The following is a 13,038-nucleotide window of genomic DNA, read 5'->3' on the forward strand; positions in this document are numbered from 1 at the left end:
TCAGCTGCTCCCAGCCTGTTGGAGCAGGGTGTGGTACAGCTGATTGGCACAATTGCTGAGGCCAGACCTCATTTCTTTGGTAAGATACATGCCATGAACAGATGCAAATGCAGAGTTGTACCAAAAGTATCCATTCATGAAACTAATTATTACTCCACACCCCTTATTATAGATTTGCATTTTAAAAGTCATATACATTAAATAGCTCTCCAACTGCTAAATAGCAAACATTAAAGTAGCATATGGTCTGCTATCCCCCCCTTTTAAGAGCATGTGGGAGAGAAGGGAAACATTAAAAACAGGCTGTCTGTCTCACACAGTTTATTTAACAATAGGTAATAAGAAATCAATTTTTAACAGTCTATACAGTGATCGAAAGTTCATATTTATAAGTAATCAACTTTAATTGCATGATTTACAACATTTGAGGGTTTTTTGCTTTCTATTTTCAAGTTTTACAGAAAGTGGAAGAGGGTGGGAAAGGGGCATGGGAGAGAAAGCAAGCATAAAGAAGAAACCCCAGGAACTTTTTCTCAGGTTAAAATCATCCCCTTGGAATTGTTTCTTACCCTCTTTTTTATTTTTTTCCTGTTAGATGTAAAAATAACAAAAAAAATTCTTTCAAGAAAACAGAAACCACAATATATATACTACATCCATTTGGCAGCTGCCCCTGTGTATTTGCAAAAATGTTGTCTTCTCTCTACATGTACAAATTATTTTAATACTTGAAGTTTTTTTTTAAGCTCAGACTCTTGTATAGAAAATTCTTGGAGGACAAAAGTAGACTTCAGGAGGGGGCTGAGTTATTTAATATTTTTACATTTTTCAAAGAATTGACATATTCCCAACCATAAAGGAAAAGATTGGTATTTATTTTAATATATATATATTTATATATGTAATGTATTTTTAAAGCAACATTAACCCCTTTTGTCCTCCGGTTTTAAGAAAACGTTCTCCTGTAGGTTTTTTTTTCTGTTTTTTTTTTTTGCAGTGACTTGAAGAAAAACCAGAATAGGGAAAATGTTTACCATCTGCCTCAGTAAATAATAACTATCAATATTACATATTTTCATTAATTTAAAAAAAAATAAAACCTATTGGAGGCATGAGTAGGGTGTCATTTGGTGAACAGCCAAAAGACAGCCCTCCTTCCCCGACCTCCCCAACGCACACACGCGAGGAAGAAAAAAAAAAAAAAACAAGAAAAAGGCCTGGTTATGATTCCAGCCATAACAAAAATATATTCTTTGTACTCTACTGTCCCTCAGGTTCATTATTGGTTTGTTTTTAAAACCACAAACTACTACTGCAGAGTTCAGATGTGTTCCAGGGAAAAATGTTGTTTTAGCTAAGAAAGATTCAAAAAAATTTGTCTTCAGTACAAAAAGTCTTGAGAAAATAAGTTTTTTTTTCTTTTTCTTTTTTTTTTTTTTGCTCCCAAAATGCTACAATGTGTCTAGTGTATGTCTAGTGTACTCTGTGAAAGGTTTGAATTCAAGTCTGAGTTCTCGGAGCTGAGCCCCAGTTCCGTGGCGCTTGTACCATGGAGGCCTGCCATGCCGGGATTGCTAGCAAGCTGAGAAAGCATTGCACTCTGGTCCGGGCTGGCAAAGTGCCCTTGATCCATGGGGTTAGCCTGGGCAGCTACCAGTCCTGGATGTGGGGAGCTGGTCTGCGGGGAGACGTGGTGTGGAGAAGGCTGAGGTTGCATCCGGGGGGATGGGCTGGAATGGGGGGGCTGAGACTGGGGCCGTGGTGAGGGTACAGGCTGCGGAGAACGCACTTGATTGGTGAGCGATGAAGGGATCTGCTGGCCCTGTAAGTGTGGGGACTGTGCCTGATTGGGGAGCATGTGCTGCTGGGGGCTCATAGGATTAGGCTGAGCTGGGGACCCCATCTGCTGTTGAAGTAGCCTCTGCTGGAAAGCCTGCTGCAAACTGGCTCCTGTCTCTGCACTCATCGCCTGCGGGAGCTGGCTTATTTGTCCCATGTTTCCTTGCTGCATCTGCTGCATGTGATGCTGCATTCGCTGCTGCTGCTGTTGCTGCTGCTGCTGCTGGGGATACCCAACGCCCTGGGGCTGCTGAAACTGGTTGTGGTTGGCCATCCCGGGCCCCAGGGCCGGGCCTGCTCCTTGCTGCTGCTGTTGCTGCTGGTGGCGCTGCTGCTCAATCATCTGGTGCCGCCTCATGAGGAGGTCTCGGAACTGGGGAGCCATCCCAGAGTGATTCATGTTCATCTGCTGTGCCTGAGGATTCATTCCAGCCATGGCCTGCTGCGGTTGCTGCTGCGGCTGCTGCTGCGGCATGCTGGGCCTCTGCACTCCTGCTTGCATGGGGTTCATGTTCTGCATGGCTGGGTTGGGGTGCACCCCTCCTTGCTGCCCTTGCATGGCCTGCTGTGGCTGGAGCCCCGGCTGACCCTGGGGGATCCCAGCCTGACCTGGCATCCCTTGGGGGTTCTGGGACCCCGCGTACTTGGCAGCTCGCTGCTTGATGAAAGCTGCCAGCAGCTGAGGATTGGAGTGAAGGATGTTAAGCACCTGCTGCTGCTGCATGGGTGAGCTGGGAGACCTGAGAGTCCGCAGTAGGTTTTGTAAGGCCGCCTGGGGCAGAGGTGGTTGCTTGGGTTGAGCCGCGCCAGGTACCTGACCCATCCCTGGCTGAGGTGCCATATTCATGGGCTGCCCTGGCTGGGTTACTGACATCATGGATGGCCTCTGCATTCCTGGCTGCAGCTGCTGTGGTTGGGGTAATCCTCCCTGCACCCACGGTGGCTGCTGCTGGATGCCTGCTGGCCCCATTCCTTGTTCTATATGACTAGGACCTCTGGCCAGCTGTGGAGGGTTCATTCCCATAGGCGGCATCTGGGGCATCTGGTGCTGAATTGGCCTTTGGAAAATCTGAACTTGTGCCATCTGACGCTGGGTCTCTGCTGCCCGCTGGATCTGCATGGCCATTTCCACTGCTGCTGGAGGAGGACCCTGAACTGGTGGTTGAGGTGGCTGAGGTGGAGTTGGAGGAGTCACCTGGCCACCTGCCTTGCCCTGGGACACAGCACTGGGGGGCTGAGTTCTTGGCATGGTGTAGGGTGGCATATTGTTGGGAGGTGCAGGTTGAGGCTGTGAGGCAGGCTGAGGTGGAGGCTGGGGTTGTGGGGTTTGCGGCGTTGGGGGCTGCTGGCCTGTTGGAGTTGTTGGGGTGGCTGGCGTCGGCGAGGGTAATCCTTGCTGCTGGCCTACTACGCCGGTCCTCTGCATACTCGCCATCCGCCTTCGGAGCATCTGTGCCTGTTGCAGACGGTGCTGAAGCTGCTGCTGACGGAGCTTGTGTTTGATGTTGAGGCAAAAGGGCACCGGGCACTTGTTCTCCTGGCAGTGCTTCGCATGGTAGCAGCAAAGAGCAATGAGCTGCTTGCAGATAGGGCACCCTCCGTTGGTTTTGCGCTTGCAGCCTTTGGTGTGCTGGACAACCCGCTTCATCTTCTGACAGGACGGCAGCGAGCAGTTGGCATTGCGACACTGGCAGGCATGGACCAGAGACTGGATACAGCGCTGGATACTCAGGCGGCGGGAATCACCAGGGCTCTGGGTGGTTGCGGTCTGCTGGTTGTTGCTCTCGTCATCTAGACCAAGGCCTAATTTCTCCATCTTGTGGTCATGGTTCTTAGTGTTATAGCAGGTGATGCACAAGTCATAATCCTGGAAAGATAATAAAGGAGCAAGTCAACACTTGCTGCAACTCCATAATAAATACATAAATGGTGTCCCGTCACTTCAAGTTACACCCAGACTTTTCCACACCAATTGTTACAAGAAGGAAAAATCCAACTTTTCAGGCTATGTTGAGGTGGTGGAGAAGGAATAAATCCAAACTATATAGACAGGGCAAGTACGTGAGTGGAAAAATGTCTGAAATTTACACAAATGTATACAGCTTGAAAAACAAGTCTGCTTTGAGCTAATAGGTCACACATGATTCAGCTGGGCCAGAAAATCACTTACTTTCTTGATAGGGAAGGGGGAAAAGAAAGGCAAGGAACAAAATAGCTGCCCATCTGCTGCTGCTTCAATAGAAGGAGGTAAAAATGGCAGGACAGGTACAAATTTTCAAAGATGGAAGGAAAATGCAAGCTGCTTTTTCAGTTTTCAGGTGAGCTAATAAGCAGCAGTGTCCTGACAGAACAACCTGAACAACACTTACATTCAGTGAAAACAGCAGCACAAGACTTAGGGCTCAATACCTGATTTTAAGAAAAAGATGCATGTCCTTAGGATTCATTAATCCTTTGGAAATTTAGTATTCATCTTCTGATACATATGAGGAAATGGGACTGTCACATTTTAATCAGAGGCTTTCAGAACTGAATCTGATGCAGAGTCATTTACTACTAGCAGGCTGAAAATTTAAGTTATAAGTCAGGTTCAAGGCAACTCCAGCTTTGGGAAGGCACAGCACTGACCCAGACCGCTGGACTTGATCTTTAAACACACAGGCATCAGAACAGTTCTGGAGTCAAGAATGTTCTTTGCAACTAGAGAGTAACTGGGAGAATTATCCAAGTATTTATCAGTAATTTAGAAAAGTGCTAAGAACACTGTATTGTTTGCTTTAGTTAGGAGTCTGATTCCTAGCATGGCAAAACCTCCATACCAGTAAACCAGTGGAGAGGCCTAGTTACCAAAGTACCATAGCTCCGCACTTCTGACCGTGTAAGAAGAAATGAGGTATTGCTCTTTAGGAGGAAAAAAAAAAAAATCCCACTAATCCTACCATTAGGGCTTAAGTACTTGCTACACTTCCCAACTGCTTAAGCAGCAGCACCTTAATGAACTACAGCAAATTGAATTCTGCAGCTTCAGTTCTCCACAGCTCAGAAGTAGGAGACATAAACCACCCTGATGACTACTAGTATTGCCTGTTATGTTAAATGTTTCCTCTCCTTTCTTTCCGGACTGCCAAGTGCTGAGTTGTACAGATGTTTTTAATCAGTTTATACTCAGAAATTACTTCAGGTAAAGAACACTCTGGGCACAGAAATGAGGGGACACAAGTAAGGAAAGCTTGACCAAGCATACCTCACAAACAGTGCAGTGCCATCTGGTCTCCACATGATGTTTGCACTCATTGCAGGTATAAACGAAGCGGTCTTGGCTCTGGGTATGCAGTTCCACCAGCATGCACATGGTTGACCACTGAGCCCTTCGTAGTGAGGAGAACTCCAAGTGTTTGTCTCTAGCAAGGGTTAGGAAAGCATCACGCCCATCCATCAGGTCACACGGAATGAGTGGGTCAGGCTCAACGATGGGAGGCAGGGAATTGGCTGCAGGGCCAGCAATGAGACGGATTACAAAGAAGACCTGAAAAGTGAAGTAAAAATAGTTAATGCCAGCACTGATCAAGAGGTCTTAGTCACCAGACTTTGTTATGCAGACTATACAATTCCAGGACTAACCGATACTTGAATGATGTGCTGACAGGGGTGGTGATTTGGAAAATGTGTATGCTCGCAAGACGGGGAAAATTTCAGACCGCTGGATGCATTACAGGTTCACCTTCTTCAGGACTGTTTGGGAAAGAGCACTGGACTGAAGAGTCTAGTTTGCCATGAAAGTTTTACTATTTGGAAGTTCTGTACAGGCACAATTGTATTTACCCCAATGCCCTCACAGCACAGAACACCCAGATGTACAGCTACCCTTGTCCAGTGTGCCACTCTATACAGGTTTGGGCTGAGGATTTTAATTACAGCACATGATTTTGCTGGAAGGCTTTGTATCAAGGCTTTGTACACCTGTCTACTTCAGTAGAATACATATTTCTCACTCTATCAATTCTTACCTCTTTGTGCTTCTCCATAGTTGCATATAGCTTTTGGGATAGATCATTGGACACATTCGGCATGCCAGGCTTCTTCTTATTGCCACGACTCAAGCTACTCTTGTTCTTACTTGTCTTCTTATTGTTCTTCTTTTTGGCATTTTTGCTGTCTCCCTTGCTCACCTATTAATTTTAAAAGCATTTTTTTTTTAACTTGTCAGGTATCTGAGTTACACCACATCAGCATTTTACTGCTTTCACACCTTCTATAATTGAAGGAGTAAACATATTCACAATGATATTTACACTGAAGACAATTACCACAGTCCCCCGAAAGACTAAATTAATTCAACTGGAATCACTCCAGAAGATAACAAGATGAGCAATACATAGTTCTAAAAATACCAAGAGCATAAAGGCTCAGGAGGTGTAAGGGACAAGGGAAGCTAAACAATATTCACCAAAACCTGTTCGTTTACTACAGTTCAATACCGAAGAATGTCTCAGATAATCCCAAAGGGCTTCAGCAGATGGCTTCTCAATGCAATTCAAACTAAAAATAACTGAAAAGCCCAACTGATTCTCCATTAACCAGAGGTAAAAGACTTAATAATTCACCTAGATCTAGTTTCTTAACATTACAGCCATCTGACCCTTGTCATAGACTTTTTATAGACTGCATTGAACTGAACATTATATGAAGCTGTTCTCAGTCCGAAAGGCATTACTAATGCAAATTCTAGTACGCAAGATACAACAGAAAGGTGCAACAGTCAAAACAGGTCAACTTCACTTCTATTATAATCAATTAGCAACGAACAATTTATTCCCCTCTGTATTTCTTAAAGGGGCCCCTTGAGGCTCTAGAGCATAGGATGATCAAGATCCACAGCAATTCTTATTCAAATAAGCTTTTTCCTAAGCTTAAAATAACTTTGATGGGATGGAAGTTTCCAGCAAACATGAATGACTATTTTGTCACTTCATTTAAGAATACGGATCATTACTGCCTGATTTTCAAGTGAGGCATTGGGTAAAGTCTTAAACCTTTGCTATTTAACCATCATTATTAAAAATAATGTGCAGCAAGCTTCCCCCTCCATGGGATTTTGGGCTAAACTGCTGTGAAGAATCAACGTAAGTGTTGACAAATCTCTTATACATGCAGCTAAGTCAAATGCCTCAAGACTGGTTTCTGGTATATTTGAGAGATAGGAAGCTGTAGCTATGCCAAATAAAAAACTTTAAACAGGCCCTTCCTAAGTAAGACACTAGCTAAATTGCAAATTTGATAGACTTGCCTAACTCCTAGGTTGGTCTTGCACTTAAGTCTATTTAAAAGCCTTAAAAGGAGGTATTGCAAAGCAATAAGCCTAACTTTTTTGCTATAGTAATCATGTGAGAAAATAATTCTAAACTCCACAAATCTCTAATATGTAACAAGGTGACAAAACAGCAGTGTTTAAACAGGACTAACAAATGAGAAGTACTGTAAGCAAAACTAACTTCATCCTAGATTCACCTCCTTCTCCATAAAAGCCCAGAAGATCAAAGACTGCCAAATGCATAGAGTTTAGCATCTTTTCCTATTTTCTCTTGAATTAAAGAGTGTATTTTTTTTGTTCCTTTAATGCGGAGTGAGAAAGCACAATTGTTGCATACTCTCCAGAAAATGTGCACAAACAAGATACCGGCAAGAAATTTCTCTACTTTAAGTAGCATAACAACAAATTCTCCACAGTATTTTGTGGGTCAGATCCTCAATGCCTTAAGACTTTCTACTACAAAAATACCCTACACAGACCGAACTACTAAATCAGGGCTGTTACTTTCTCAGAAGGTTCTTCTAAGATCTGTATTATAACATCTAAGTTAGAGGGAGAAGCGTCAGCCACTGTCCAGAAGCTAAAGAATAAGGAGAAAGCTTCAAAGTCAGGCTGAGGTTGCAACACGAACATTAGATAATAACTGGATTTCAGCAGGAAAATACTTAACTAGCAGCTGTTTCAATTTAATTGACTCTGGTAATTAGTTCGGTTTACAGCCAAAAGAACAGCCACTGCTAATAAGAATTAGCTTAGTGATTTTTTTAACAGCTCTAATATAAAATGTAAAATTGGTATTCATCTTGCAACAAAAGTGAAAGAGCCAGTTAACCAGAGAGCCTGGGCACTTCCTTTAATTAGCCACAGGTAGTCACAATTTTTACATTAGATCATGAAACAGCAGAAGCGTTCTTACATCTGTGCTTTCATTGCTAGTGTTTTCTTCTCTCTTCCGTTCTTCCTCCTCTTGCTCTAGTTCCTTAATACTCTCCTCTAGAACATTAGGCCAGAAATCCCCTTCAAAGTATGGTAGCTCTTTTGCACTTGTTAGACGATCTTCTGTTGCCTGCTTAAATATATCCTGAAAAGAACAAAACACTTGGTTAAGACTATTACAAATCAAGTGCGTTGAGGCAACCTTTTAAATAAGTGATAAAAAAAAGGCATAGGGACATCAAGTGCAAGAGATGACTTCATTTTACAATCCAGTTTGAGCACACCATCTAAGCGCAGATTTAACACTGCAAAAGTTACAGACAGTTCCTCAGTTTGCAGTGACGTTTCAAACATTCCCACTCCAAAGAAATAAATCATTAACCATCACTGTAGACTCCAAGTGCACACTTACCAAATGGGACAGTATAATCACTATACTGTCCACACTAGCTGAAGTCGTGATAATTTAGAAGATTTTAAATACTTCCGACTGTGTCAGCAGCCTAACCCTGCAATTTTATTTAACACAGGGAAACTAAAGATTCCAAAAATTGTATTTACATTGATAAAACAAGATTTTTCTCTTACCTAGAATTTCTCAAGAATGTAGTTTTCTTGTGGAAGGTGCATCACCATTTCAAATCTCTTGCTAAAATTATTTCAGAAGCGTATGCTTTAAATACAATGTTTTAACTCTAACCTTGTAGTGCTCATCTCACTAAACTAACACATACACTAAGAATCAAACACGCAATGCATAAGGCAAGGAAAGAACTAAGACTGGTCAACCCCCCCTTCCCCCCAAGTCCAAACATACACTTAACAAACCTTGTAATCATGTACGATGCGCTCCGACACAGATTTGTCCAGCATCTTTTTGTACCACTCTTGCAGTCGCTTGGGCTTCGGTATCTTTTGGTCAGGAGGATGGCAATGGAAGATATAGTCATCTCCTTCACTAGGTGGGCATGCCCAGATATGTCCAGTAGTATACCTAGCACAGTTAAAACAAAAAAGTACATGTGGGCTCTGGCGACTGTTAATTAAGCTTGCTTGCCTCTCTGCCACAAGATGGAGCCACCACAAAATTGGCTGGTGTTACCAGATGGACAATAATTATAGCTCTCCAAGATTTTAATTCTAGTGTTCATTCTAGCTTCATTCATGCATAACATTAGTGTCTTTTCACCAACTTTTAGAAATTCAGAGCTTCATGCAGAGCAATTAATGTAAAGTGTGTATGTTTTCCAGTCTAGAGGTAAAAATCAAAGCCTGATGTACACTTGCAATTACCATCTGCCAATTGGCTAATAATTACATAAGAGAAAGGTGGAGACTAGATATTTTAATAGGAAAATACTGAATTCTTCTTCTTTGAAACAGTGTAGTCACTCATTATCTAGTGGCATTTTAAGAACACATTTACCTAAACATACATTTCACTTTATTGTAACTTGTTTCACAATTAGATTTGGGAATAAAGCAAACCAGTCACTGTCAACTCATGCTACTGGGTACACAATCATAAGTACTGCCAAGACAGAAGGCATCCAAATAGCAGCAGCTGCAGAGAACATAATGCTGCAAAGCTCACTACTACCTCCTCAGTTATTCTCCATCACTTTTGAAACAACTCTAGTAGGAAGAATAACCAGAACTCAAGTTAGAGAAAAATAACCATCCTTGCCCATTCGAGAAACACATCTGTACAGCCCTGCCCAGTCCCTGGAAACTGTAGCCAGCTGTCATTCTTTCTGCCTGAGAAGGGAGAGATGATATTGCACGACCAATATTGTTTTCCCAAAATGAGAACCTGATGTTACCCATTACCACAGAGAACAGCATTAAGTAAAACTGATGCCTGAGCACTATGCAGCAATTTTACAGACTTTCAGGTTAAAAATATATAATTTAAAAAAGCAGAACAAGATGTCTGACACCTGCCTTCAAAGTACTAAGGAAGATATCATCTCACTTGAGTAACTGAAGAGAGTACCACCTCCAATCTGACCCTTAATTTGTCTTTCCTGTGCAGCTAGTCTAAACATAGTCCCTAACTCTTCACCAAGCTATACCAGACACCTTTGGCCATAGATTGATGTTTATTTCACTGCCATTTCTACTTCAGTAACCACGGGTCATCTAGTTTCCAACTTTCTCATTTCTTCAGTTGTTCTATGTTCTCTTTTGGGCTGTCCCTTGCATACTCTCCTCTTGAGCTTCTAACTTTCAAGCTGCTCACAATTTCAACTACTCTTTCCGCAAGAGATTTCTTAGTAGCCTTGCACAACTGTTACATAGTTAATCAGTACAGACAGAATACACTTACCTTTCTCCTCATAAACATGGGACCTTACTTGCAAGCCCCAAGGCATGACCTGTGAAATGCTCCTGCTTTGGTCAAGGATTGTATTATCAACAAGGTCAGCCAAATTTTATGGTCCAGGTAAGCAGGTTCACTTTTTCTACTTGGACTTAAGAAAGTTTTAGATCAGTTCTGAAACTCTTTATACATCTAAAAGATCTGAAGCACAAGCCCACCCTGAAAAACCTACAACCCATTTTTATCTCCTCTTCTCCTTCTCAATTATACGTGGGTATACAAGGCCAATTTATTCTAACACTTGTTGATACTTAGACACTATGTTCTGCACAATAGGGCTCAGTAACTTCGTTTGCACTAGAAATTACTTATCACAAATGATGCACAGAAAAACAACATTAAAAAAAGACTTACCCTAGCTTCTTTACATATTCTAGGTATCCAATTAGTATTTCATGATAGACAGCAGTCCTCAAGCATTTAGGGCGGAAGAAGTGAACACTGTCAAGGTAAGATATATACACTCGCCTGGAAAAAAAAAAAAAAAAGACATACATTATATTATACATTACATATTAATACATTATTTATATATTTGAAGCATCCAGTGCAATACCAATCTTCAAAGACTCTGGTCCTAACTCACTTCTAGAATTTCAGCTTTCTTTTAATAGTCCAGCCTCATCTCTCTGGAACTATCCAATTGCTTCCTTTAGAATACTGACCTCATCTTAAAGTCAACATGTATGCCAGTCAGCCTCTCCAATAAGAAGCGATTCTTACTAAAAAAAATTCCCATTACAGACACTACTGTGTTACTAGAAACTAAGAGAAATTAAAGTCTTTCAATACGCAATACTCAAGATCTTTATAGAACTTCAGAAAGTTCACCCAGCTGAGACAGTACTAAAAATAAAATCAACTTGCATGCAGCTCCTCACCTTTGATTGGGTGGGGGACAATCTGAGCCATACTCCTGTACATGCATCCCAAAGAAGCACAAGTCTACACCATCAATCTCTTCAAAGGCAAAAAGCGCTTTTGTTCGGTAAGGGAAAGATTCAGCCATCTCTCCACTATCTACAAACCTGCAGATTACAGAAAGTAAAGGGGAATACCAAATATGTTCACATATTAAAGAAGACGAGGCAGTAAGTAAAAACAACAATGATGAATGAGGGCTACCGCAAGTATAATTTTAAGCTAATTTTAAAAAACATGCTTAAAGACTACTCAAATACAAGGCACCATCCACTTTTTACTTTGAAAAAAATGACACTGATCACAGCTATCTAATATGCTGTTGCTGTAATATGTTTGCCACGAGCTGGTCAGCAGTGAGGTTTTGAATACAATACAGTCTTTACTTTTTCCAAGTAGTAGCACATAAGAAAATTCAAATAACTTTTTGCTTAGAAAAAAGCAAAATTAGAAGTTGAAAGGACATACCTTGCCTTCATTCCTGGTTTTACTTCTACAGTTTTGTCAGATGCATGTACCACCCTAACCGTAACCTCTCCTGCCTCAGGATGATTCTGTCGCCTTAGGAAATCATTGACTCTGTTCTCCAAGAAGGTACCAAGTCTTGTAGCAGGTAACCCTACAGAAACAATACAACTCTGAATATATACAAAACTGAACAGTTCAAATGGGATCACTCTACTCCAATGTTAAAAGTGTTTTCTAATGCAGCCAGTCATAATTAAGGCTCCTCCTGAACAGAAGCTTTTAATTACTCAAAAAAATTGTGGATTACAAACACTGCTTCCAGATTTAGCTCCAAGAGTTGATGTTGCATTTGGAAATGCATTCTTCCTATAATGTCAGACTAGACAAGTCAGTAACTTTCCTTACCAAAAGAAAATGTAAATATACTTTGTTTAAAAAAGACTACTAAATACTACTGTATCTGTAAGTATATAGTTTGTTGTGATGTTTCTCCTTTCAAACAAAATTCAGACAAAAGAAGTACAAGCAGAAAGTTAGCTGACAGAAGACCTAAAGCTGAAAGGGAATTTAAGACTCTTGGTGTAACAGGGACCGTCTCATCGTCTGCAGCTTCTAGTACAGTTAGAAATCCATCAACTTTTCAATTATTCAATTTGATACCTTTCTGCAAAGCAACACTATACTATGTTGAATATGCAATGCAAATAGGTGGCTAGAAACATCAACTGAGCAAAAAAGAACCCTTGTATTCCGCTAGCATTCTCAGTGAATCCAGAAAGTTTGGATTTTGGAAAGAGACAAAGATGTTGAAACCATCCATTGACTGGTTTGCTTTTGATTTCACAACAACAGTTAAAAAGAACACTTTTATGTCTAAGCCCATCAATCCATCCCCTAAATTTCAAGGCAGCCTTGGCTATCCTCCTTTCTTTTTGTCAAAGCAGCACCTTAGAAAGCAGTCACATACCACTATGTTAACACTTATGTTTAAATCATGTTTAAAACTTGATGCTATTGGTTTTCTTTTTTTAAGCAGAAATGCAACTACCCACTATTTTAAAGAAGTGCACCAAGTTAAAAAAAGCTTTTGAGAGACTTTTGTTTATAGAACAGATGGACAACTGCATAAATTTCCTCCCATAAGGCTTTCAAAACAGCTGCCTTAATCAAGAGGAAACAT

General features: G+C 41.3%; 1 protein-coding gene across 1 annotated transcript in view; it reads right to left on the bottom strand.

Moving 5' to 3' along the window:
* Nucleotides 1-304: 304 nt before the first annotated feature.
* EP300 (E1A binding protein p300) overlaps nucleotides 305-13,038 on the bottom strand; it is a 67,208-nt gene continuing 54,474 nt past the window's right edge. The window contains exons 24-31 of the mRNA XM_026101594.2: nucleotides 11,859-12,009; nucleotides 11,351-11,497; nucleotides 10,824-10,937; nucleotides 8,915-9,080; nucleotides 8,067-8,231; nucleotides 5,847-6,008; nucleotides 5,084-5,365; nucleotides 305-3,706 (exon numbers count right to left, since the gene is read on the bottom strand). Of these exons, the coding sequence (XP_025957379.1) occupies nucleotides 1,463-3,706; nucleotides 5,084-5,365; nucleotides 5,847-6,008; nucleotides 8,067-8,231; nucleotides 8,915-9,080; nucleotides 10,824-10,937; nucleotides 11,351-11,497; nucleotides 11,859-12,009 (3,431 nt within the window). The 3' untranslated portion in view covers nucleotides 305-1,462. The remainder of the gene's footprint in view (nucleotides 3,707-5,083; nucleotides 5,366-5,846; nucleotides 6,009-8,066; nucleotides 8,232-8,914; nucleotides 9,081-10,823; nucleotides 10,938-11,350; nucleotides 11,498-11,858; nucleotides 12,010-13,038) is intronic.

The sequence above is a fragment of the Dromaius novaehollandiae genome, chromosome 1 (assembly GCF_036370855.1).
Source record: "Dromaius novaehollandiae isolate bDroNov1 chromosome 1, bDroNov1.hap1, whole genome shotgun sequence".
Taxonomy (NCBI): Eukaryota; Metazoa; Chordata; class Aves; order Casuariiformes; family Dromaiidae; genus Dromaius; species Dromaius novaehollandiae.